At 41.0% G+C, this 26,569-nt stretch overlaps 4 protein-coding genes and 1 long non-coding RNA gene across 5 annotated transcripts in view; 3 read left to right on the top strand and 2 right to left on the bottom strand.

Annotated features, from left to right (window-relative positions):
- Nucleotides 1–135: 135 nt before the first annotated feature.
- Nucleotides 136–2,649, bottom strand: s100a1 (S100 calcium binding protein A1). Its single transcript, XM_020105786.2, has 4 exons — nt 2,493–2,649; nt 1,651–1,772; nt 528–686; nt 136–439 (listed from the first exon to the last, which is right to left on the bottom strand). The coding sequence occupies exons 3-4, from the start codon at nt 669–671 to the stop codon at nt 245–247; spliced, it is 339 nt and encodes a 112-aa protein (XP_019961345.2). The 5' UTR covers nt 672–686; nt 1,651–1,772; nt 2,493–2,649; the 3' UTR covers nt 136–244.
- Nucleotides 2,650–4,552: 1,903 nt separating this feature from the next.
- On the top strand, nt 4,553–12,844 carry LOC109641343 (uncharacterized). Its single transcript, XM_020105779.2, has 13 exons — nt 4,553–5,154; nt 5,721–6,086; nt 6,791–7,162; nt 7,520–7,873; nt 8,016–8,033; nt 8,220–8,283; nt 8,367–8,410; nt 8,946–9,096; nt 9,230–9,343; nt 9,975–10,042; nt 10,483–11,403; nt 12,138–12,294; nt 12,458–12,844. The coding sequence occupies exons 1-11, from the start codon at nt 4,762–4,764 to the stop codon at nt 10,504–10,506; spliced, it is 1,968 nt and encodes a 655-aa protein (XP_019961338.1). The 5' UTR covers nt 4,553–4,761; the 3' UTR covers nt 10,507–11,403; nt 12,138–12,294; nt 12,458–12,844.
- Nucleotides 12,138–12,693, top strand: LOC138404814 (protein C19orf12 homolog). The gene is made up of 2 exons (XM_069537620.1): nt 12,138–12,294; nt 12,458–12,693. The coding sequence occupies exons 1-2, from the start codon at nt 12,138–12,140 to the stop codon at nt 12,691–12,693; spliced, it is 393 nt and encodes a 130-aa protein (XP_069393721.1).
- Nucleotides 12,845–21,192: 8,348 nt separating the features above from the next.
- LOC109641342 (uncharacterized) lies at nt 21,193–23,241 on the top strand. Its single transcript, XR_011245845.1, has 3 exons — nt 21,193–21,762; nt 22,535–22,691; nt 22,855–23,241. It is a non-coding gene; the product is annotated as an uncharacterized lncRNA (long non-coding RNA).
- An 860-nt stretch (nt 23,242–24,101) lies between these two features.
- LOC109641341 (sorcin-like) overlaps nt 24,102–26,569 on the bottom strand; it is a 5,921-nt gene continuing 3,453 nt past the window's right edge. The window contains exons 5-8 of the mRNA XM_020105777.2: nt 25,938–26,085; nt 25,235–25,348; nt 24,437–24,495; nt 24,102–24,294 (exon numbers count right to left, since the gene is read on the bottom strand). Of these exons, the coding sequence (XP_019961336.1) occupies nt 24,268–24,294; nt 24,437–24,495; nt 25,235–25,348; nt 25,938–26,085 (348 nt within the window). The 3' untranslated portion in view covers nt 24,102–24,267. The remainder of the gene's footprint in view (nt 24,295–24,436; nt 24,496–25,234; nt 25,349–25,937; nt 26,086–26,569) is intronic.

The raw sequence follows: 26,569 nt of genomic DNA, 5'->3' as shown, positions 1-26,569 counted from the left end.
CTGACATTTGTTCAAGTTTCTGATCTGTTTGGTTTGAATGTTATTTGATGATATAAAAACGGGTGGAGACTGACACCTGATTGGTCTGGCGCATGTATCAGGATAGTGTTGCTATAAAAAGAAAAACAAGAATCATTATCTTAAGTATTCAGAGTCATTTATTGACATTTCCTCTTGTGACAATAGTTTGAACTAAAATCACAGATATTCAGATGTGAGGCTCTGAGCCGTGATTGGCTGACATTCACATTTTCCCCACACCGCAAACACCGATTTGACCACATTGGAAATCAATAGGAGTGTAGTTTTTAAAGATGGCGTTTTTGTACAAAGCTATCTTAGTTATCAAGCACATAAACTCCTCGAAGCTCACGTTGCCATCTTTGTTCTTGTCCAGGTCGTCCATGATGGCCAACACCTTGGTCAGGTCCCAGCTGTCCTGAAGGACAAACGTAAAGAAAAAGAGCATATTCTTGAATCCACTCAGATATTTGAGTTCTCCGTGAGTCAGGCTGACGGTCAGTTACCTTAATGTTCATCTCTGTTTGTATCAGATTCTTCAGCTCCACGAAATTCAGCTTGAACCTGTCACCACCTTTCCCTGCGTAGCTCTGAAACACCTCGATGATGGTGTCCATGGCCCCATCCAATTTTTTCTGTATTGTGCACATTTTGGTGCCGAGCGTCTGCAGAGGAAGAGATCAGATGGAATAAACAACAATATTAAGTTGAATTAAAGGCTGAGGTTTGTTTGAGGAGCTATAATTCACTGTGAATCTCATTGTCCAGTTTATCAAACCCTTACTTACACTAATCCATATTATAAAATTTGAATAAGAACTATAATGACCTTTTCTGAACTAGGTTGCAAAGTGAAATTAAAAGGAAAGAAATGTTTGAAAGAGTGATTCAAAAAAGGTAAAACCTTGTATGAACTAGTGTTGGAAGATGTTAGGTTACATTTTAAAGGGCATCCGTGCTGAGCTTTAACAGTTATTATATTTTAAACTCAGTCCTAAGTTTAACTGGAGATTTTGGTCCTGCACTTGGTGTCGGTTAAAACACGTCCAGCTGCACCATGAAGCAGAGACACTGAGGACGGACTGGTGCAGAGACACTGAGGACGGACTGGTGCAGAGACACTGAGGACGGACTGGTGCAGAGACACTGAGGACGGACTGGTGCAGAGACACTGAGGACGGACTGGTGCAGAGACACTGAGGACGGACTGGTGCAGAGACACCGATGTCAACAAGCTTTTCTAGCTCAAGAAAAGACATTTGATTGGTTTGTTGTTCTGTGAAAGTAACAAGTTTTAATCTGGCTGTGGATATTACTGCTGCTACAGGTTATTATTATTAGTCAGTTATTAAGAAATGAAAGACAGTGGACAAAATCAAACAATGAAATACATTTAAAAGTTAAAATCTGTTTTTAAGAATGTGTTTATTTAGATTTTAATGTTTCTCATTTTGACATTTTGGGTCAGAAATTCTGACAATTTTCTGATTTTGCAACTTCATATAGATTTTTCAAAAAGAAAGACAAATATTTTCGGGATATAACAAAATTATTTGATGGAGCTTAAATATAACATTTTGTAACTTCAGTTATTTCAGCGATATGATATTTTATAGGTGGTGAAATTACCTTGGAATGATCGAAGCTGCGGAGGAAGGTCTGAAGAAGATGAGAAGGAGAAACAACTCTCGTCGTCCTCTCGTCACATTTATAGCTCTGCCTCTCCAGATAAAATCAGGACCTCTCTGTTGCTGTTGATTGAAAAGACTGATTAATTCATCATTTTTTTAAAGGGACAATAAAAGTTATAAAACAGGTTAGGGCAGAGAGTGCTGTATCTCTGCCCTTGAATTCACATCTTATCATATTCCGCCACCATGTGTGACCATTGTAGGGAGACATAATCAGGGACGTCGTGAATCAGGCCTGAAAATGCAGCATAAAGAATAATGTCCCCAGAATGTGTCACCTTCTGATGGAGGGGAAAACGAGGCCTCTCTCTGGGCCTGTAGCTCAGGACCGTGGACAGACATTTCTGTTGGACACATCTCTACCAGGTCATGTTTTCTGAGGCCACCATGACCTTGACCTTTGACCACCACAATCTAATCAGTGATTCTGTTCGTTCAAGTGAACGTTTCTACCAAAGACATTTTCTCAAGGTGTTCTTCAGACATCGCGTTCACATCGATGGAACGATAAACATAATTCCTGGATTTTGGTCCTCCGCACCAAATTTAAGTTCTTACTCACGTCCCATCCTTCTACTGGGATTCAAGCAGTGATCACCAACATTTTTCTTAATGTGACAATAACTGCTACTACAACTGCATCCTTCACAGGCCACACTTGTCCCGCCCTTACAGCCGTCGCCAAGCAACAGAGCTACGGTCGAGGAAGTTCTTCAGTTGATCATAAAGACTGAAAATATGTCTTCTTTATCATGTCCACATGTTGAGGTGAGTACTAACATTTAAAAACTAGGATCCATCCGGTGGAGGTGAGACGGACTGGTCTTCTTTTTGGGACGAGACACAGTTGTTCGGTTTCCTGCAGCTCGCACATGCTCCCTCGAAACTGGGGAGTAATCAGCTAACAGCAATCAGCTGCACTAACTACCCCTCCCCCACTAACCCCCTGGCACAGCTGCTCCCTGAGCCCCCCCCCCCCCCCCCCCCCCCCCCACACACATCTGAGGAGAAGAAGAAGATTCAGGAGGAAGACTTGTTAAAAGCAAATTGTACTAAAGTGCAATGGAAGCAAAGGGCGTCTTCAACTGTCGAGGCTGAAAGAGGACAAACCTGATAATCCTGCTGAGACCGACAGTCCAACATTAGATGATAAATCTCCTACGTCACTAAAACCACAATGTGTTATTTATACTCTTCAGTTTTTATATTAAAGGTAGAGTTGGTCATTTGTTTCTACTGCATTATCATTTTTATCGAATCCTCCTCACGTCATAGCATCGATAAAGTTGTCCATTCATCATTATTTTCTATAGCTCGTTGTACAGCTGCACATTCCTCTGAGTTTCTATGTAGGTTCTTTGTTTACGCACGCCAGTTGTAAATGGAATTTTCATCCTCCCATCCCTGGGAACTGAAATATGCCGATAACTTCAGGTATCTCTCAGGAATGTCTCCGTCACCTCACGATCACCTCGTCAAGCTGCTGGTCTGGTTCTGGAGTCGTCAGATGTTGAGGACAAGCTATCGTCTCAATCTGTCACACCCCAATGTTGACTTTAATCTAATCCACTGGAATTCTTCATCGTGGGTTTCGTATGATATCACCTGATGTCACATACACACAGCTCAGGTCAGAGGGTTTGGACGTTATCATGTGTGCTTCATCTCTGCTTCAGCTCCTCTGATTGGCCGATCTACACTTGGAGGGAGATGCCTCGCTCAGATTCTGCACACAGTCTCCGGAGAGAAGAATTTTTTTCTGGTTCAAGTACAAATCTGTCTGGATCAGAACGCACATCTCTTAAGAGTGATAATAAACCAAAATAACGACGAACAACATGAAGGGTCCAACAAGTGAAGACAAAGCGCCTCCATTGTCAACAGTGTAAGCAACACATTCTGTATCCTCCATGTTATCAGATGAGACATTGCTAAATAAAACTAAACTATGTAGACATTAAATAAAGAAATAAAGATGGTTTCTGTCATTTCAGGTCGTTCTTATCACACTGAAGTAGGTTCAAGTGTTTCTGACACTGACTCGCATTTGGTCCAGTGTGCATCAGAGGGACTTTTGTGCAGACTTTGCAGAATTTGAATGCAAGGTGTTTTTGGTTCATAGCTGTGTCTCAGTTTAGGGGCTGCAATCCTCCAGAGGACACAGACTATAGGACACGTCCTTCATGGGCCGAACTGGAATGAGACGGTCTGGTCTGCTGAGAATTGCTGTAGATCTCTGTTTTTGAACGTGTGTAAATGTGAACTGTTGTGTAGCTGAAGTGTGAAACTCAAGCATCAGAAGTTTCATCTATTGCAAGTGTCGGGTGTTGAGTCAGAGTTACTGGTGTCAGTATCACCGCTGTGATCAGTCTTCATATGCAGCCTCTGAAGTGAGACACAGCTCCTGAGACAAACACACAGTCTCTATAAACTTGTCCTATTCATTTAGTACCTGGCACTAAGTCCTGTCTGTTTCTGTCTATAGTTCATTCATTCAATTTATCAATTAGTCCTATTCAAGAGCTCAAATATATATTAATTCCCCTCCACTCAAAAGCACTGATTCTCACATGATGTTTGAATTAGAAAGTCAAGCTCCTTGTCTTTGGAAGATGTCTTATTACATCACCCTGTGTAAAATAATCAACTTTTTTGTTTTGGATGTCAAAGTTCCAGACAACTGGACAGACTGAGGTTTAAAAAACAAGGTTTCAGTGCTGAAGTACCTTCCCTCCAGAAGTCAGAGTTATGTGCCAGATAAATTCTCACCCCCTAAGATTCTGCAGAAAATCACAACCAGATGTAGAGCTTCGTACACAGCTCAAGATCCCTTGCTTTGAATTCCTCAGAATCGGGCTGCTGCTCTGAGACCAGTTTGGTTCTCATTATGTGTCAAGCATCTTGTTGACATGTGCCTCTCCAGTGGTCCGAAATCAGTTCCTTCTTTGTAGAAACTCTATTCGCAGACTGGTACTCCACCTCCAGAGAGTCACAAACGTCGGAGGCTTTGTTAAACTGCGCAGTAACGTTGTCGAGGTTCCCAAGAGCTATGAAGTGTTTCATCTTGGTGGTTGTGGGGTTGCTGCTGTTTCCTCAGCAAGCACACAGCGGCAGAGATGACAGGCCAAACTGCAAGCCGGTAACAGCCAGCTTTTGTCAAGGTGTGGGATACACCACTACCCTCCATCCGAGTGGAGTCCAAGGCTTCAACCTGCAGCAGATTGGTCAGATTGTGGAGACGGCCTGTTCACCAGCAGTCGCCACACTCATGTGTCGCATTGCTGTGCCAGAATGCAGCTCAGAGGACGACAGCAGGGTGAAGCCATGCCGAGCTCTCTGTGAGAAGGTCAAGACAGACTGTGAGTCTGTGCTCAGAGCGAAGCGGTTGTCCTGGCCGACGAGGCTCCGGTGTGAAGCTTTACCACAGTCGAGCTGTGTACAGGTGAGTATTAGATAATGGGTACATCAAGTCTTATGTTTGAAGAGTCTTTTGTTTTTCGTACAGACTCTTTAAAGACTTCTGACATTTTGGAAAATGTCCTTATTCATTTTCTTGCGGATATTTAAATGAAGGGGAGTAAGGAGATGGTACAATCAGCCTCCAAGGCCTTTAAATACACACGATCCATATCTTTATTTGGATTTGCACCAAAATCGCACACATTCATAAATGTAAGTCCCCTCAACATGTAGAAATTAGTGAAAATGTCAACAACAAAAAAGACAGACAGTGATGAAGTTCAGTAGCTCAGTAGTTTTGGTGTAATCTTGGTGACAAACAAACAAATTAAGAAATGGATTTTAAGGAGCCTGTTGGGCCTCGAGGAGGAACGAGCTCAACTGAGTGACATTCTAGTTCCCTGCGAAATCAATGTTCTCACAATGTTAGAGAAAGTGATCAAATAAAAACTTGGCCATAAACCAAATGTTTTGTTGTGGTTGGTGAGAACTGCAGAGGAGGAATTTAGTTGTTTTAGAAATTGTTGATTTATGTTTCTGTTCTTCCAGGGTCAAGAGGCCAGGGTTAGTCCAACTCCCCCTGCAACATGTCAGACGATCAGCGTCCCTCTCTGCTCAGGCTTACTGTACACAGAAACCATATTGCCCAATTTCCTCGGCCACAAAACCCAGGAGGAGGCAAGCCTGGAAGTTCATCAGTTTACTCCACTCGTGAAAGTGGGGTGCTCCCCTCATCTGAAGCCCTTCCTGTGCTCCCTCTACACTCCGGAGTGTGTGGCAGGAAGAGCTCGGCCTCCCTGCAGGACGCTCTGTGAGCAGGCACGGTCCGGCTGTGAGTCACTGATGAACACGTTTAACTTCATGTGGCCTGAAAACTTCAGGTGTGACACAATGACCACAGAATCATGTGAACACGTAAGTCCGCCCCCTTCAGCACTAACATGTGGACATAGAGATGTTTACTGAGGACGTACGATCAAACCTTTATGTTCCTGATACACTGACGCTGCTGAGTACGGATCCCACGCGGGGCTCTTTGTGCATGGACCTCAGTGGATTCATTCTCATTTCAAAAACCTCGGAGTGTTTCCAGAATTTCATAAAGACATTGATTATGAAACTGGACCTAATGTGCTCACTCAGGTTGGGTGCTGACATCTTTGCTGCCCGTACCCACTGGACAGAATCGCGTTTCACTTAGATTTGCTCTGCTTGTGCTCAAACTGTGTGCTTGCACTCAGATATTTTTTCGCTTGCACTCATAGTCCCCGCCTGGACAATTCAGTTTGTCAACGCCACACATGGCATTCTATTGGTTGAGCACATGCAGGGGTTATTTGTATGAGAGCGCAGGGTTCGAGTGAAAGCATTACGTAAAATCAATAAGTCCTGCTCTCAAACTGAAAGACCACACTCTTAAATTAAGAGGAACATAACCAGAACAAGTATCAGTTACATGCAAGTGTCTCACAGATGGACGGACAAATCCTGGTCAGAGTTACTGTTTTAAAGGTCATGTAAACACTGCAGTGAAAGAGTGTATGTGCACTTGTGAGAAATGAAAACCACAGGAGTGACACAATAGTTTGGAATTCACTGATTTACATTTCCGTTTATAGATCCAGGGTCCAGACAGCGTTGATGCCCAAACACCCCTCCCAACATGTCAGATGATCAACGTCCCTCTCTGCAAAGACCTTCCTTACACTGAGACTGCGCTGCCCAATGTGTTGGGCCACAAGACCCAGGAGGAGGCAGGTTTGGAACTACATCAGTTTTATCCACTGGTTAAAGTGGAGTGCTCCCCTCATCTCAAGCCGTTCCTGTGCTCCGTCTACACTCCGGAGTGTGTGGCAGGAAAAGTTCGGCCTCCCTGCAGGACGCTCTGTGAGCAGGCACGGTCCGGCTGTGAGTCACTGATGAACAAGTTCGGTTTACAGTGGCCTGAAAACCTCAGGTGTGAAGCGTTTACTTTGGAGTCCTGCGAACACGTAAGTCTGAGCTTTGTTACACCATTGATCATGATGGGATGTTTTATTGAACCTGACCATAAATCTGTCTTACTAACTAACTAACTAACTAACTAACTAACTAACTAACTATTAACTTTTAATGGGACATAAATATATTATGTAACAATTCCACACTACTTCACGACATCATCAAGCGAGGTCTTTTGCTTTTACTGAGAGTGAGGGCCCCCTAGTGGCCAAAGTTATACATTCGTCTTTCACACCAAAATTATCAGGTACATGCAGATTTTTAAACGCAGGTAAAAAAAACCCACTAAAGAAGAAGTTGTGATGTGTTGAAAGCTGAGGCTGTCTCTCACTTGTGTGTGGTTCCAGTATGGAGTGAGCAGCAGTGGGGGGATGTGTGAGCCCATCACCATACCGATGTGCGAGGGTCTGTCCTACAACCAGACCATCATGCCCAATCTGCTCGGACACACAAGTCAAAGAGAGGCAGTCATGAAGATGTCCTTTTTCAACTCGATAGTGCAAACTGTGTGCTCGGTGGACATACGCCTCTTCCTGTGTAGAGTGTACGCCCCCCAGTGTGTGGCTGGGGAGGTGCAGCGGCCCTGCAGGTCTTTCTGTGAGAAAGCCAAACGGGGCTGTGAGAGTCTGATGAACAGTTTTGGTGTTTCCTGGCCGGCTGAGCTGCAGTGCAAACTTTTCCCAGAGGAAACGTGTATATCAGTAAGTCATGGACAATTTATCAAAGAGCTCAGTTCAGTCAAATATACAACTCTCAATCAGAACATTATCTAAATGATGGATCACTGGATTTTTGCTGACCGTCTATCTTTACCTGACATCTTCCCTTCCTCTTCTTTTACAGGAAGACAGCAGGACTGAGGTATTTATTAAGTTGTTTAGATAAAACCTTGATGTTGTACTGTATTTCACCTCAAAGTTAAAGTTCTAGTTCTAGTTCTGACACACATATATATATATATACACATATACACATATATATATATATATATGTGTGTGTGTGTGTGTGTGTGTGTGTGTGTGACACTTGTTTTCATGTTTCCAACAGATGCTGAATGCTGAAGCTGTTCTTACTAAACTGAATGCTGGTGGCTTCACTGTTCGTGGCAAATGTCCGTTTTCTTCCCACTAAGTTTAACTCTTATCTCATGTGAATGATAAAAGTTGAAACTCGATCCATTCTTCCCCATTTTAGCGCTGAGTCTCAAGACGGCCCGCCTGCTGTTGACTCTCAAGGACGTATCCTTTACAACTCAGACTTCTGCACCAGCCACAACACTGTAAATACAGATGGACAACATGACGCCCTGGAAGAAAGTGAACTCAAAGTTACTCAATTGCCCCCTGGTGGTGGCTCTGATGTATGTTCAAGTGCAGTCAACCAGGACTTTTTAAAGACAAACAGTAAAAGTTCCTTGGCTCTGAATTCCAATGACGTCATCAGTGCAAGATGGCAGCGATTGAATCAAAGATATGTTGGCTCCATCTCTGTTTAGTGGGAGGAAGTGGAGACCTGTCATCCATCTTTATTTTGCAGTCAACTGCCCAAACAGTAAAGCATATATCATCATATATAGAATGATGACTCCCTTTATCTCCTTAGTTTTGGTTTTCCCAGTCGAATCCTTTCGGCAAAACCTGAGAATTCATGTAAACCAGCAGTTTAGACCAAGATGTTGTGATATTTTGGTTTATATTCAGTGATATTCAGAGTATTGTTCCACAAGAAGGAATCGTGATGAATGTCATTTGAGCTCTTTGACAACACATTCAGTCAGACAACACTGGAGACCTGGACGTGGTGGAGCTCTTCAAACTGGAGCATTATGTGGCCATTATCAGGAGGGAGTATGTGGAGAGCTACGAGAGGAGGAATCCATCCGCCGTCACTCAAACCCAAATGAAAAAAGCTCTGGCTGTCCATGGTAAAAATACACGAATCATCATTTATCTTTTAACGCTCAATTCTGCCGTTAAATCAGAAAATACATTCAAAATATGCGAAGGCTGAAGATTAGACAGATGCCTGAGTTAATCAGTTGGTCTTTTGTCACTCAGACTTCCGTGTAGATGATAAAACCTTCCAAACTCTGTGGCACGAGCACGGCTCCCGAGGTGGGATCGACTATGATGAGTATGTGGCGCTGCTGACAAAACTTCAGATCCTCAGAGGTAAATATCAGCAACCAACAAGAATCAAAGTCTGAGCATCACAAAGAAATGAACACGGCTCACGCCAGTGGAGGAGGAGACGTTTAGTGCAGACAGACAAGAGAACTCCAGTAAAAGTTACAGATGCCACGTTACAGATATGTACTTTCTTGTAAATACAGACTTTAAGTATTAAGAAATATCTGAGCCCAGAGAAGAACGTGTTGACGTTCAGTTTGTAAACAGTCCCAGCTGTTACATGATCGTAGCGGTGACATCACTTCCTTTTACAGACAAACATATTTGCGAGCGATGGCTAAAGACAAATATATTCGGTAATGCACCTTGACGTTGATTGCTACCTTCCAATAAACCAAACCGACAAATATATGAAATAAATCTACAAATAAACTTCATATCAGATGGATCGCTGCTCGTCACGTGTTGTCAGCATCATGCGTTCTGATAGATGTGTCCATGTCCGAAGCAAAACCTTATAAAAATCTACCTCGAAATCCAAATGTGATTTGTTAGAGTCCATCATTGGCCGACACATGGAGATTGTGTCCACACATTTTCAAATATCTCGTACATTTGGTGTAGAAATCCAGATTCACCTTTAGATTTGTCAACAGAATATTTTCTGTCTCAGATCGCTTCGAGGCCCATCTGCTGAATCTGCCGTGTGACTGCCAAGTCGCCAGCTTCTCTTTCAAGCAGGTGAGTGTGCAGCCGATGTTTGGATTCATCTTACCAGAGAAATTCTATTTTCACTGTTTATTTAGCGACAGCAGAAAGATATCACTTCATTGCCAACAGAAATTAAAGGTCAGCATGTACATGGGTTTATTTTCCTCTGAGAAATCCAGTTTCTAAAGTCTCTCCTCAAAAAGGTTCCAGCTTTCGTTCACATTCTTCCTCACTGTGATTATCTCGCTTGGCTGCGAAAACAGGAAACAGAGTGGGACAAGGATCGTTCGAGAGCAGGATGTCATGCTTTGACTTTAACAAACAGATGTTAGGCAACTGATATCTGTGAGTGTGTGTCACTTGAAAACAAGCTGAACCAGTTCGTTTTCAAGTAACTTGGTCCTTTGGAATGTGAAGTTATTGAAGGTTACTTGTTTTATTAACACGTTGTTTTCTTTCTCTCTTTTCAGTTCTTGAAATCAGCCATAATCTGAGAATCAAGTCGGGTCGGAGCTGAAGGAATCATTTGTAACCATGATTTTGTTTTCTCTGAAGTAGCTGTAGAACAAACATATACGAACTGTGAACGTGCAGCAATGTTCAACATGAGGCTTCTTCCTATTCAGGCCTGAAGTTTGCATTTTGTCAGTGTGATGCTAAAATTGTACTTTCAAATCAAATAGCAGCCATTTTGTAAAACTGTTACATCTCATATTAAAACTACCGTTCTGCAAACGTCTCCTGCTTCTTCATCGCTGGTTTAAATGTGATGAGATGACATAAACCAGTGTGTGTTAGTAGTTTAGAGAGGAAACACGCTCACTTCCTCAGGAACACCTGCTTGTTCATGTGAAACCAGTCTGAGCGGTGGTGGATCTGGTTTCAAGTCTAACAGCTCGTCATGCAGTCTGTGGTTCTGCTGTTTGTCTCGTTTATGGAGCAATAAAACTAAAAGGCCTTTTTTACAGTCGGACACATTTACCTCAGCTGAGGAGGTTGTGTGTTCATCTGTGTTCGTTTGCTTGTTCGCAGGCAGACAAACAAAAAGTACTGGAAGGATTTCCGTGAAGTTGAATCACACTTCCAGGAATTTTGGTTTCACTTTCGTTGTGATGACGAGATAACGGAGGAATGCGCTCCTCTAAAGCAAACTTATAACAACTCGATCTACAGTTCACTTTACAACAATCAGTCATTCATCATCATCTTATAAATCCGAGGCGCCCGATAGTCCGATCATGTTCCCCTCATGTACAGTGTGTTGATGAGAGAACCCAGGCAGGATGTTTATGTGCCCACTGTGGATTAGACGACCCTCCTCCTCTGAGCCACCAACACCCTGAGCTGTGCTTCTGTCTGCAACACGAAGCTGATCGACCTCTCCACCGAAGGTAACACCTGTGATCTCCTGTTAAATCTTCTCATGTTCAATGTACGTTGAGTTGGACGAGGCACATGTACATACAGCACATGTGTGTACATACAGCACATGTGTGTATATACAGCACATGTGTGTATATCAGACATATTTGATCATTACTGTCCTCTCTAGACATTTCACTTAAAGCCTTAATGTTGCTTGAAACTCAATGTTATTATTTTAATTTGGCAAAGCTTTATTCTACTACAACACAGATGAGGAGAATCAGATTGGTTCCCTCTGTCCCAGGCAGCACCAGCCTGACCACTGTCTTCTCCCTTCTGTCCTCTCTGGAGCTTCGTCCAACCTTCGACATTGGCTGAGAAGCTCAACTCACGTAGTACGTGTTGGTTTCGTTAAAGGGACTCAAATAGTTTACAGCAGCTGTCTTAGAAGAACGTTAACGAGCCACAGTATTCAGGACGTGCAGCACATCATGTACTCTGTAGTAATGTTGGTACTTGTACTCCTATTAAAGAAAAAAAGAGAGTGAGGTTGCAAATAGTACGAGAGTAAAGTCTCTGATCGCGTGGAGCCGATGAAAAGTATTTTCTGTGAAACTTTTACTAAAGTTCAACTTAAGATGCTGCACACTTCTCAATTGAGCTGAGAAGACAGACTTACCTTCTGATTTTCATCTGTAACATGACGCATGACTCATGACTTTTAGTGATTGGATATAAATATTCTCACTCCGCTTCACAGATGGGTCGAGTTGATGATGTCATAGAGCTGTGCTGTGAGTTATTCCCTTATGAGGAAATCAGGACCACACTGAACGGAGCAGTTGCGGGCGGAGGGATTGCTGGAACCGCAGCCACTCTTGGAGCGATTTTCTTCGGTCCTCCTGGTCTTCTTGTGGGTATGTAGGGGTTAAGAAAAAACCCATCCCCTCCTCTAACTCATTTAAAATATTTACCATCATCTTGACTCATTTGAAACGAGAGATAAACGTCTTTATTTGAAACGTGAGTGCGACTGATGGACAGATGAATATTGTCTCATTCTTCCTCTCCTCCCTACAGGCGGTACTCTCGGAGGCCTGCTGGGCTTCGGGATGTACAGGGACACATTCAAACCGCTGCCTCAGGTCTTAATGGAGCTCAGTCCTCAGCAGAAGAAGGAGCTTTTTCATCATCTCATGGAAGTCCTGAAAAACAAACAGTGGACAGATTATGTTCACCTGCTTTCTCTGGTGTCAGGTCAACCCAACGTGAAGAAGCAGCTTCTCAAAGCTATCCGCCAGTTTTTCAAAGAGTAAAATTGTTTTTGCATTTTGTGTTTGATTATTTTCATAAGAACATCGAGCGAACCACGGGTCGAACACGTTATCTCCACCAACAAGATTATAATTATCTCTGTGTTTGTTTGTGAGAAAGAAATAAAGTTCATCATTTAGATTCAAAGTCAAACTGGGGTTTGAAGATTTCGTTCACTTTCTCTGGAGAGAGGTTTGAAAAAAAACAAAGATGAACAGCAGAAGAATGAGCCAAAACCTCTTTCACAGCTTCGAATTAAATAAAGCAAATGGAGTTCAACGGACTCATGAAAAGGAGGAATAGTGTGGAGTGAGGCTGGTAAACATGCTAAGCTAATGAATCACCTGAAGATGGCGCTGGTGTACAATTACAACTCTGAGAGGCCCTCACCTCACTCCATCCACAGAGAGAGGATTAAGATCAAATAAAAATACTCAAACAAATGAGAAAATGATGAACGAAGATAAATAAAGATTTTTAAAAATACTGGAAGAGGAGAAAGAGACCCACAAATAAACAGTTGGGTTTACAGAAGTAAAACAATGAATAATAAACAGTCAAACACATTCCAATAGAGAGAGTATTAAATGGCAGAGAGAGATATACTTAACACCTTTCGTCAAAAAGTGACAGTTTTACAACTTTGAACTTTTACCTAGTGAGGTCACGAGAAGAGAGGGGGGGGGGGGGGGGAGAGGGGGGGAAGAGAAGAGGAGGAGGAGGGGGGTTTAGGAAGTGGGGGGTCATAAAAAAAATATATATATACAAAAGTGAGGGGGATTAAAAACCAGATACGGGGTGAGGTCAGAGAGCGCACTTAGCTGCAGGAGAACTCAGTATGTAAACATCCAAAGAATAACAACAGGCGTGATTGTATGGCTCCTCTCTCTCACAGACAGAGGCCCAAATGATGCAGAAAAATAAAAAACTAAATGGGTAAAACAGGAACAAGGATCCAAGTTGACTTTCTATGGCTTTGACTGTCTCAGATTTGGTCAAGCTTGTCAGGGTGTGTTATCACAGATCAAACATTTTATGACTTTTTATTTTAAGGCTGGAGGTTCCCTATCTATCTATCTATCTATCTATCTATCTATCTATCTATCTATCTATCTATCTATCTATCTATCTATCTATCACAAACTGAACTAAATTCTCAAACACTTCCTGTGTGCTCAAAAGTCCTGTTCGTTTAATAGAGTCTAGAGCTCTAACTACTACCACAAACTAAATCCTCCAGGCTGCTCGTTTACCAGCCAGCTCACAGTATGTAATGTGTAAATCAGACAGTGTTAGAGTTTAAAAAAAAAAAATATTTACACTATGTAGCTAGGCTTGCAGTTCCAGTCTTTATGGTATCAAAGCTTATCATATCCTAGACCTGACACTGTTTGATGCACAGAGCTACAGTATCTTCTCATGTGAGTGACGTTGCTGCAAACTAGTACTTTTCCAAAGCTGTCCGTGATAATGTGGGGTGCAGAGTCATACTGTGCACTTCGAGTATTCTCAAAATAAATCCACTCAATTTACCAAAAATCTGATGAGCCATCAAATGCACTCATCAAACAGAATCAGAACAAGAGATTGATGTATACACAATGTATTTGTATCAGACAAACTGAAAGGACATTTTGTTACTTTCTAAATATTAAACTCTAAAACATTACACAGCCTTTTATCACTGTACTTTGCTCTTAATTTCATATTGTTTCAAATAATTGTATATTTTATTTTCAGATATGTTGAACTGTTTTCTATTATTATTATTAACAACATTTTTTTTTTTGTGCTAATTAAACTCATGGATCTTGTGAAAGAGCATGCTGATTACGGATAACCCCCTTCTGATGTATGTAGCAAAGGGCCAGGAGTGATTAGGCAGCCAACTAGTGTGGGAAAAGCGGTGACTCACAGGTTATGCAACTGAAAATCACCTGAAGTAGTGGTTTGAATATGATTATATATGTTATCTAAATGAATGGGACCTTTAGTCTGAGTTATTCTTTGACCCTAAATAATAATAAACCAAGGGCATGGGAGTGCCTAATCAATGATTAACTTATTTTAATTTTACTTTTACTTTAAAATTGATCCTTGAACACAACTTTTGTTCCAGGTGAAGACTCAGGTACAGTTTAAGCTAATTAATTGATTTTTATAAGGACATAGATTTTTGTCTGTGAGCACTGGATGTGTGCTAATTGTTATCTTGGGTTTCAATGAAACCTTATTAAACAATTGGACAAATTAAGTCTTATATTTATGTTTTTGTTACATAGCCAATGTTAGCATTAGCAGCTGTCGACCTATCACTATCTTTTAAAACATGCAAGTTCAGCATCAAACTTTGTCCCTTTACTTACAAAGGTCTGTCTCCAGCAGTGGAAAGCAACACCAATGTTAACTCTCATTTTGCTTCTTTTTCTATCACTCCTATATGAACTGCAATACCGATCAGCTCCGCTATAAAGCACTGGGTATAATTTCACACTCACTCAGGCATTTGAGGTGATATGTTTCTCATTATCCAATTTATGTGGATGTGAACAGAATTTATGAAAGCAAATCTGAACAAATAATTAAAGATATAAATTGACTGTATATTTATTGTGATAATATAATTTTGTATCTGTACTATATGCAGTATATGCATTCTGGAAGGTCCCAGCAGCTGCTTTGGTAAATTTCACTGTTGACTTAATAACATACTTTCAGTAAAAATGTAAATGTGCCTTGATTTGTTCATGTAAGTGCATTTAGCAGTTAAAAATTCAGAATGTTAGCAAACACATGCACATGCAGAATATAAATGTCCATTCGAAATGTAAAATAACGTGGGATCTGTCACATGTTTAATGTCACATTTAAAGTAAATGGCGGTAAGTTGTCCTGATCATGGGAAGCTATGGTGGAGGGGTAGAGCGGTTACCAGAAGGGTAGCAGTTCAATCCCCAGTTTGCCTCATCTGCATGCTGAAGTATCCTTGAATAGAAAAAAAAAGTTCTGCTAATAGACGCACTGTATGAATGTGTGTGAACGACAATGAATGGCAAACTGTAGTGTAAAGCGCTCTGAGTGGTCATCAAGATTAGAAAAGCTCTATATGAATACAAACCATTTACCATCACTTGTCATCCTCTCCCTGTCAGAGGCCGGAGAGAAGTGAGGAAAGGCATGGGCACAATAAAGATAGGCATGCTGCAGATCATTGCAACCAACCTCCACCACCATGGTAGTCAATAATTACCATCTCTCCTGAAGTACTGTGGTTTCATTTCTGTCCGGGTGTATTTGTCAACCTAAATGAGCTGAAACCAACACCAAGGTTACTGGCAGCATTGCTTGCACACAGCAACACAGCCATTCACCCAATCAAGTTTACCTGGGTTTTAGTCAAGGTATATATGCTTCAGTGGGATACAGCTGACAGGCCTAATGGTCAATTCCTTTTGAATTGACCAATTGACCTTAGGAACAAATCATTTAACCAGTACTTCACATACTGCGAAGTAACACTATGAACTGAAAAACATTAGATGCACAAGTTACCATGTAAAATAAACACTATATAACAAGAAAACAATGGTAGCCTTGTCATAGCACCACATTACACCGCTTACACATATATAAAGTTTTACCTTAAACAGACCATTAGTTTTAGCCATTAATTTTCAACAATATTTTATAGTATTAAACAGTATAGTAGATTACATACAAATCATTTAAAAAAACAGTAATACAAAATCTGTCTGCAGGCGGAGCATTAATCATTAATCATTCAGGAATGATAAAGGAATGATAAAAGAAATGTAAATGTTTTCTTTCCAGTCACTGTGACCTTTGGCCACTGAAATCTAACATATTCATCTTTGAATCAAAGTGGATCAAATAAATTAACTCTTGAGTCCAACTAAATGTGAAATGATTCCCTCAAGGTGTTCCGGAGATACTGTGTCATGTTCACAAAATAATTTGCTTGTGAGGCTACAGTGACATTGACCGTTGACCACCAAAATCTAATCAGGTCACATTTAAGTCCAAGTGAATGATCTGTGCCAAATTTGTAGAAATTCATCAAGACGTTCTCGACATATATGACAAGAATGGGAAAAAAATACCTAAAACATATGGACATTGGCTGTCAGGACAGGAAAATAGAAATCTGAAGCTGTGAGATGGTCATTATTTATGAATCATCAAATGGCATTAAAATGACATTAATTATCCCTTCTATGTAGTCTTATGTTTTGCTTTATATGTGGCTTTTAAGATGGGAGATGTTTGTACATAAATTTGCAGAGATAATAGTGTAACTTAAAAGATTACATGAGCTAGTCCATTCATGTGATAGATAACAAACTCTACAGAAACTCAGTCAATTCCCTTGAGTTTCGGTTCGTCTTCAACTCGACTGAGGTAATCAGGATCTGGGTATCCATAGCTGCAAAGACAATGACAGAAAATAAATGACTTTATATGGACAGTTTCCTATCAATGAAAATCTGTACGCATGATTGGTGGTCATTAGCCCTGTAGCATGCTGCCAGCAAAAACACAAGACTTGTGTACAGATGATTACATTGAGGTCACATGAATAAGTTTCTCTTTTCACAAATACACAGATTATATACATTTTATTATATACATATTTTATATGTGATTTGCGGCTGTGGCTGCAGGGGGGTAGAGAGGTGGACCTCTAACCAGTAGGTCGGTGGTTCTATCTGCATGCCATACTGTCCTTGGACAAGATACTGAACCCAGAATTACACACTCATAGAAAAAGTGCTGCCCATAGATGCAGTGTAGGAATGTGTGAATGGGTGAATGGCAATAAATTGTACTGTAAAGCTCTTTGAGTGGTCATCAAGACTAGAAAAGCTCTATATAAATACAGACCAATTACCATTTCTGTCACAGCCCTCTTACTTAGGCTCCGGCCATAATGAACTGATTACAGGGAAGGCCGTTTTGTTCTTGTGAATGTGTCTGAGCAGAGAATCTCCTGCTACGTTGTTTATATGTGGAAAACAAACTGGGGAATGTCTTTGCACATTCTAAGTGACAGTCTTGTGAAAACACCTCCTACTTTTCACCATCGCTGTTGGTCGTTCGTAGTATTATAAGCAACCAAGTGCGGAGTAGACAATCTACTTCCTGTTCACACTGACCTGGTGTCATGATAAACGTTTATGTACCAGTCAGATACAGGCTACTTAACTGTTGTTAAATGTTTAAGATAAAAGTACTTGTTTGACCTATTATTCTATCATTTTATTCATCTACATTATGTCATTAGACCATTTATACTGAAGTAGCTGAGTAAGCAGCAAGTGAAGCTACAGTAAAATACTTTATAAACTGTTTTATAAACAGAAATGTTAGATATATTGTGGGAGCTTGTTTCTCTTTGATTTGTGGTGAGTTACTGGATCATTTAAGCTTCTGAGAACTTCAGATGGAAAAAAAAAAAAAAAAAGACGAGAATTATTTTTCAGAAACAAAAAATGTTCAAAACCACTCGTAAAGTCTTTAACAACGTGTTTAACAGCTTGTTATATTATGTATTGTTTGAAATCTTCATTTTAAAGTAAGCTGTCAAATAAATGCAATGCAGTATAACATACAATATTTCTCTCTGAAATGAACAAGAGTAGAATTTTGAAGTAGTGTTAAGTGCTTTTATGTTGTGAAATAAAAAAGAAATATTGATATTTACAGTATTTGTATTTGTGAGTATTTTATGTGTAGTGTAAACTGTCCAGCCTGCAGAAGAGGAGTTATGTACATCTTGGGGAGCATATTCCTCTCTTAAGTGGAGAACAAAATATGCTTATTTAGTGTATAAGTATGTTTATTACTACACTAACAAACAACTAAGGCCAAAATATTGAAATCTACATTTTCTCTGTCTATTGCTACAATTTGAAGTAAAGAGGTGAGATCTTGAATCTGTCAATGAGCAGCGTGTCTCACACTGCTGAGCTGCGCTGATCACTCAGGCAGTGGACACTCCAAAATATGTTAACATGGGTGCCAAAATTATTCATAATGATCACAATATTGACTGAAATAATCATGATCATGTGACTGTATTATTCCTGCCAGTGTTAGTGGAGCGACCCACGGTGAAGATGAGTCTCTGATCAGAGGCACCTTACTTAGTTACTCAATTGCCCCCTGGTGGTGGCTCTGATGTATGTTCAAGTGCAGTCAACCAGGACTTTTTAAAGACAAACAGTAAAAGTTCCCTGGCTCTGAATTCCAATGACGTCATCAGTGAAAGATGGCAGCGATTGAATCAAAGATATGTTGGCTCCATCTCTGTTTAGTGGGAGGAAGTGGAGACCTGTCATCCATCTTTATTTTGCAGTCAACTGCCCAAACAGTAAAGCATATATCATCATATATAGAATGATGACTCCCTTTATCTCCTTAGTTTTGGTTTTCCCAGTCGAATCCTTTCGGCAAAACCTGAGAATTCATGTAAACCAGTTGTTTAGACCAAGATGTTGTGATATTTTGGTTTATATTCAGTTATATTCAGAGTATTGTTCCACAAGAAGGAATCGTGATGAATGTCATTTGAGCTCTTTGACAACACATTCAGTCAGACAACACTGGAGACCTGGACGTGGTGGAGCTCTTCAAACTGGAGCATTATGTGGCCATTATCAGGAGGGAGTATGTGGAGAGCTACGAGAGGAGGAATCCATCCGCCGTCACTCAAACCCAAATGAAAAAAGCTCTGGCTGTCCATGGTAAAAATACACGAATCATCATTTATCTTTTAACGCTCAATTCTGCCGTTAAATCAGAAAATACATTCAAAATATGCGAAGGCTGAAGATTAGACAGATGCCTGAGTTAATCAGTTGGTCTTTTGTCACTCAGACTTCCGTGTAGATGATAAAACCTTCCAAACTCTGTGGCACGAGCACGGCTCCCGAGGTGGGATCGACTATGATGAGTATGTGGCGCTGCTGACAAAACTTCAGATCCTCAGAGGTAAATATCAGCAACCAACAAGAATCAAAGTCTGAGCATCACAAAGAAGTGAACACGGCTCACGCCAGTGGAGGAGGAGACGTTTAGTGCAGACAGACAAGAGAACTCCAGTAAAAGTTACAGATGCCACGTTACAGATATGTACTTTCTTGTAAATACAGACTTTAAGTATTAAGAAATATCTGAGCCCAGAGAAGAACGTGTTGACGTTCAGTTTGTAAACAGTCCCAGCTGTTACATGATCGTAGCGGTGACATCACTTCCTTTTACAGACAAACATATTTGCGAGCGATGGCTAAAGACAAATATATTCGGTAATGCACCTTGACGTTGATTGCTACCTTCCAATAAACCAAACCGACAAATATATGAAATAAATCTACAGATAAACTTCATATCAGATGGATCGCTGCTCGTCACGTGTTGTCAGCATCATGCGTTCTGATAGATGTGTCCATGTCCGAAGCAAAACCTTATAAAAATCTACCTCGAAATCCAAATGTGATTTGTTAGAGTCCATCATTGGCTGACACATGGAGATTGTGACCACACATTTTCAAATATCTCGTACATTTGGTGTAGAAATCCAGATTCACCTTTAGATTTGTCAACAGAATATTTTCTGTCTCAGATCGCTTCGAGGCCCATCTGCTGAATCTGCCGTGTGACTGCCAAGTCGCCAGCTTCTCTTTCAAGCAGGTGAGTGTGCAGCCGATGTTTGGATTCATCTTACCAGAGAAATTCTATTTTCACTGTTTATTTAGCGACAGCAGAAAGATATCACTTCATTGCCAACAGAAATTAAAGGTCAGCATGTACATGGGTTTATTTTCCTCTGAGAAATCCAGTTTCTAAAGTCTCTCCTCAAAAAGGTTCCAGCTTTCGTTCACATTCTTCCTCACTGTGATTATCTCGCTTGGCTGCGAAAACAGGAAACAGAGTGGGACAAGGATCGTTCGAGAGCAGGATGTCATGCTTTGACTTTAACAAACAGATGTTAGGCAACTGATATCTGTGAGTGTGTGTCACTTGAAAACAAGCTGAACCAGTTCGTTTTCAAGTAACTTGGTCCTTTGGAATGTGAAGTTATTGAAGGTTACTTGTTTTATTAACACGTTGTTTTCTTTCTCTCTTTTCAGTTCTTGAAATCAGCCATAATCTGAGAATCAAGTCGGGTCGGAGCTGAAGGAATCATTTGTAACCATGATTTTGTTTTCTCTGAAGTAGCTGTAGAACAAACATATACGAACTGTGAACGTGCAGCAATGTTCAACATGAGGCTTCTTCCTATTCAGGCCTGAAGTTTGCATTTTGTCAGTGTGATGCTAAAATTGTACTTTCAAATCAAATAGCAGCCATTTTGTAAAACTGTTACATCTCATATTAAAACTACCGTTCTGCAAACGTCTCCTGCTTCTTCATCGCTGGTTTAAATGTGATGAGATGACATAAACCAGTGTGTGTTAGTAGTTTAGAGAGGAAACACGCTCACTTCCTCAGGAACACCTGCTTGTTCATGTGAAACCAGTCTGAGCGGTGGTGGATCTGGTTTCAAGTCTAACAGCTCTTCATGCAGTCTGTGGTTCTGCTGTTTGTCTCGTTTATGGAGCAATAAAACTAAAAGGCCTTTTTTACAGTCGGACACATTTACCTCAGCTGAGGAGGTTGTGTGTTCATCTGTGTTCGTTTGCTTGTTCGCAGGCAGACAAGCAAAAAGTACTGGAAGGATTTCCGTGAAGTTGAATCACACTTCCAGGAATTTTGGTTTCACTTTCGTTGTGATGACGAGATAACGGAGGAATGCGCTCCTCTAAAGCAAACTTATAACAACTCGATCTACAGTTCACTTTACAACAATCAGTCATTCATCATCATCCTATAAATCCGAGGCGCCCGATAGTTCGATCATGTTCCCCTCATGTACAGTGTGTTGATGAGAGAACCCAGGCAGGATGTTTATGTGCCCACTGTGGATTAGACGACCCTCCTCCTCTGAGCCACCAACACCCTGAGCTGTGCTTCTGTCTGCAACACGAAGCTGATCGACCTCTCCACCGAAGGTAACACCTGTGATCTCCTGTTAAATCTTCTCATGTTCAATGTACGTTGAGTTGGACGAGGCACATGTACATACAGCACATGTGTGTACATACAGCACATGTGTGTACATACAGCACATGTGTGTATATACAGCACATGTGTGTACATACAGCACATGTGTGTATATCAGACATATTTGATCATTACTGTCCTCTCTAGACATTTCACTTAAAGCCTTAATGTTGCTTGAAACTCAATGTTATTATTTTAATTTGGCAAAGCTTTATTCTACTACAACACAGATGAGGAGAATCAGATTGGTTCCCTCTGTCCCAGGCAGCACCAGCCTGACCACTGTCTTCTCCCTTCTGTCCTCTCTGGAGCTTCGTCCAACCTTCGACATTGGCTGAGAAGCTCAACTCACGTAGTACGTGTTGGTTTCGTTAAAGGGACTCAAATAGTTTACAGCAGCTGTCTTAGAAGAACGTTAACGAGCCACAGTATTCAGGACGTGCAGCACATCATGTACTCTGTAGTAATGTTGGTACTTGTACTCCTATTAAAGAAAAAAAGAGAGTGAGGTTGCAAATAGTACGAGAGTAAAGTCTCTGATCGCGTGGAGCCGATGAAAAGTATTTTCTGTGAAACTTTTACTAAAGTTCAACTTAAGATGCTGCACACTTCTCAATTGAGCTGAGAAGACAGACTTACCTCCTGATTTTCATCTGTAACATGACGCATGACTCATGACTTTTAGTGACTGGATATAAATATTCTCAATCCGCTTCACAGATGGGTCGAGTTGATGATGTCATAGAGCTGTGCTGTGAGTTATTCCCTTATGAGGAAATCAGGACCACACTGAAAGGAGCAGTTGCGGGCGGAGGGATTGCTGGAACCGCAGCCACTGTTGGAGCGATTTTCTTCGGTCCTCCTGGTCTTCTTGTGGGTATGTAGGGGTTAAGAAAAAACCCATCCCCTCCTCTAACTCATTTAAAATATTTACCATCATCTTGACTCATTTGAAACGAGAGATAAACGTCTTTATTTGAAACGTGAGTGCGACTGATGGACAGATGAATATTGTCTCATTCTTCCTCTCCTCCCTACAGGCGGTACTCTCGGAGGCCTGCTGGGCTTCGGGATGTACCATGACACATTCAAACCGCTGCCTCAGGTCTTAATGGAGCTCAGTCCTCAGCAGAAGAAGGAGCTTTTTTATCATCTCCTGGAAGTCCTGAAAAACAAACAGTGGTCTGATTATGATCACCTGCTTTCTCTGGTGTCAGGTCAACCCAACGTGAAGAAGCAGCTTCTCAAAGCTATCCGCCAGTTTTTCAAAGAGTAAAATTGTTTTTGCATTTTGTGTTTGATTATTTTCATAAGAACATCGAGCGAACCACGGGTCGAACACGTTATCTCCACCAACAAGATTATAATTATCTCTGTGTTTGTTTGTGAGAAAGAAATAAAGTTCATCATTTAGATTCAAAGTCAAACTGGGGTTTGAAGATTTCGTTCACTTTCTCTGGAGAGAGGTTTGAAAAAAAACAAAGATGAACAGCAGAAGAATGAGCCAAAACCTCTTTCACAGCTTCGAATTAAATAAAGCAAATGGAGTTCAACGGACTCATGAAAAGGAGGAATAGTGTGGAGTGAGGCTGGTAAACATGCTAAGCTAATGAATCACCTGAAGATGGCGCTGGTGTACAATTACAACTCTGAGAAATGACCTTTTACTGGCTTTGGAGAGTCTTTGTGTCTGAAGAGTTTTACAGTCGACTGACAAGAAAAGAGTGTAAAAACAAAAGGCCACAAGAGTTATATATGATATAACACACACAGACACATACATATGGATTTATGTTTATATACACACACACATTATATGTTAAGCAATGGTCATAAAAACAAACAAAAGAATACTTACTGCGGCCCTCACCTCACTCCATCCACAGAGAGAGGATTAAGATCAGATAAAAATACTCAAACAAATGAGAAAATGATGAAGGAAGATAAATAAAGATTTTAAAAAATACTGGAAGAGGAGAAAGAGACCCACAAATAAACAGTTGGGTTTACAGAAGTAAAACAATGAATAATAAACAGTCAAACACATTCCAATAGAGAGAGTATTAAATGGCATAAATACAATTCAATTAATAGCCCAATAGGCAAGACCAAGAACTTTATAAAGCAATAAAAAATACAATATAATTCTGAAGCAGCCAGCGCAGACACTTGGACGACATCCAGGCAGCTGAGTTCTGAAGCAGCTGGAGTTGAAACAGAATTCTATTCTTCATCTGCGGTTTGTCAAAGTTCAAAACGACGAAAGAAAACACTGTGACACACCAAGTGGAGACGCTACATGTTTATTTACTTCATACATTACACAGAAGGAAGGGTGACAGCCAGACGAGTGTCCCGTTCATCATGAAAAGGAATGTTACAGTGAGTACAAGAGATGTGATAAAAAGTATAAGTCATATAAAGATCACGTGCTGTTAATTAATGTTTCCTCTTCAAACACTCATGGTGACCTGGATGAACTGGAGACAGAGAAACACGCAGCGTTATCAGAGGATATAAACACGTGACCGATGTTTCCAGCTCGATATCTCAGCTCCATCCTTCAGTTTCTACTGCACAGACTGTCTGATGTTCTGGAGCAGCAGAATCTCTGAGACCTACCTCATCGTACTGAAACGAGGCGCTGCCACGTTGGGCCGTGTCTCTTCTCCTGAACTGATCTGGAAGATAAAAACACAATATTTAAATCCTGGTTTGTTCCAGACTTTGAGCCTTGTGGTGACGGCCACGAGAGGGAGGGACACCCTGTTTTCTTTGGTTTTCTTTGTGGGGGCATTTTATGGCTTCATTCAACAGGGACAGAGAGAACAGAAGCAAACGTGAGAGACACGCAGCGACGGCAGAGTTGAGCCCCGGTTCAACCAGGGACTCGCGGCTCAGGGATATTACGACAATGCGCTATGTGCTGTAACCACACAACTGCTTTTTAGTTTTACACCACTGTTGCTATGGTTACGCCTGGTGTCCACACTACCCCAGAGTTCTCTGGATCAGAGACTTGTGTGAACTGGTCTTGTTTCAGTTTGAAAACTCTGGGGTTGTGTTTTATTCTGGACGAACTTTAGTAAACGATGATGCCCACGTTCTCTCTTCCTGACTGGTTCTTATCAGTCACATGACTCGACCACCAGCGGCGAATACAGAGCGTCCCTAACGCTTCCTGTTGGAAAAGAAATCCCTGCTCTTACTTTTCACCATAGCTGTAAGTAAGCAACCAACTGCAGAGTAGACGATCGACTTCCTGTTTACACCACACGTAAATGTACATAGAGAGTTTCGTGGAATTCGTAGACAGAAGACGAGCTGCTGGTCTGTGTCTGTGGCAGCGGTGGCGTTGAGCGCTCCCTGGTCTAGCAAACGTTAGCCGATGGTATTAAAAGCATTTCCTCGGCCACTCACCAGTCAGGATCCGCAGTCTGATGCAGCAGCTCAGAAACTCGTCAAAGCTGATCCTGCCGTTCAAGCTGTAGCGTTTCATGATGATGTTCAGGGCCTGAGGGCTCAAACTGTAACCTGCACACAAACAACACTACACTTCAGCCAAGTGTCATAGTTTTTCTTTCTCAATATTATGATTTAGGTCTGAAAAATCATGACTTTGTACTTTTAAATATTTTTAATTCTACACGACCATAATACTGTTACTCAGTTTGTTTACTGTAAAAGGACCTCTCACAATTCTTATTCAGACTTTTACCCTTTTCTCAAAATATTTTACGCGTTTTTTCTCATAAAATCCACTTTTCTCGTAATTCCACAACTTATTTTTGTAATATTGTGACTTTAATCTACTAAAAATACAACTTTGTTCTTGCAATCTTATGACTTTTCTCCAAAAGATTATTACTCAATTCTTTGACTTTTGTCTTCTAATACTACAACTTCATTCTTGTACAATTTTTTCAACATGGTCCTAATACTCTGTTGTTGTTTGTTTACTGTAAAAAAGCTCTTTCAAAGTTTGTATCACTACAATTACAACTTTTGAGGTGGTCTGAATAAAATCGGTTCTATGTAAGATCCAGAGGAAACTAGTCGTAACATACGACATGTAATCCACATCCATGTCTCACATGATGCTGTTGAGTTAGTTTTCACAAACCAAAGTTGGCAATGGCCTTCTGCAGCTCGTGGCCCTCCACTGTTCCACTGCGGTCCTGGTCGTACGATACAAAGGTAGTCTTCCATTGGTTCAGAGACTGCCACAGCTCCTTGAACTCAGCAAAGCCCATGGTGCCGGACATGTCCCTCTAAGACAGAGCGGTCGGTCAAGGATCCAACACACACCTCTCCAGAATCATTGCTTCCCAGGAGAGGAGCTCCCTTTACCTCAGTTCGATCTTTTTCAGTTTTATACCTTTAATCTTTAAATCCCACTCGAGGAAACAAAACATTATGAAAGCTTTTATAAATCTGGTGAATAAGAAGTATGGACATGACTCCACTGAACTGAGTTCATCCATTTAGATGAATGATGATTGTATCACCTCTTGATTTCAGTTTTTACTAGTATGTATATGAATGTATGTATGTATATTTTATATTGCTTGGACACAATTGTTGTATTTGTGTCAATAAAATAACTAACTACCTCGGCAGGTTGCTATTATAATGGCTGGACGATTTGACAGGAAGTGACGGAGAATGCTTTTCTCTTAAGAGGAAAACGTTTTGCTTTGCACACAAACAGATCATCTTGCACCGAATGCTCAATTCTTGTGCTCCTGCCTATGG

This window comes from Paralichthys olivaceus, chromosome 13, assembly GCF_024713975.1.
Source record: "Paralichthys olivaceus isolate ysfri-2021 chromosome 13, ASM2471397v2, whole genome shotgun sequence".
Classification (NCBI taxonomy): domain Eukaryota; kingdom Metazoa; phylum Chordata; class Actinopteri; order Pleuronectiformes; family Paralichthyidae; genus Paralichthys; species Paralichthys olivaceus.
The sequence above is the reverse complement of the archived record's forward strand: the minus strand, read 5'-3'. Positions and strand labels throughout refer to the sequence as shown.

Coding starts and splice junctions, on each gene's coding strand:
- LOC109641343 (XM_020105779.2), top strand. CDS start 4,762: ATGAAGTGTTTCATCTTGGTGGTTGTGGGGTTGCTGCTGTTTCCTCAG. Junction 7,163..7,519: donor CTTTGGAGTCCTGCGAACAC/GTAAGTCTGAGC, acceptor GTGTGGTTCCAG/TATGGAGTGAGCAGCAGTGG. Junction 8,411..8,945: donor TGCTGTTGACTCTCAAGGAC/GTATCCTTTACA, acceptor CAACACATTCAG/TCAGACAACACTGGAGACCT.
- LOC138404814 (XM_069537620.1), top strand. CDS start 12,138: ATGGGTCGAGTTGATGATGTCATAGAGCTGTGCTGTGAGTTATTCCCT. Junction 12,295..12,457: donor TCCTCCTGGTCTTCTTGTGG/GTATGTAGGGGT, acceptor TCCTCCCTACAG/GCGGTACTCTCGGAGGCCTG.
- s100a1 (XM_020105786.2), bottom strand. CDS start 671: ATGTGCACAATACAGAAAAAATTGGATGGGGCCATGGACACCATCATC. Junction 440..527: donor AAACAGAGATGAACATTAAG/GTAACTGACCGT, acceptor TTTGTCCTTCAG/GACAGCTGGGACCTGACCAA.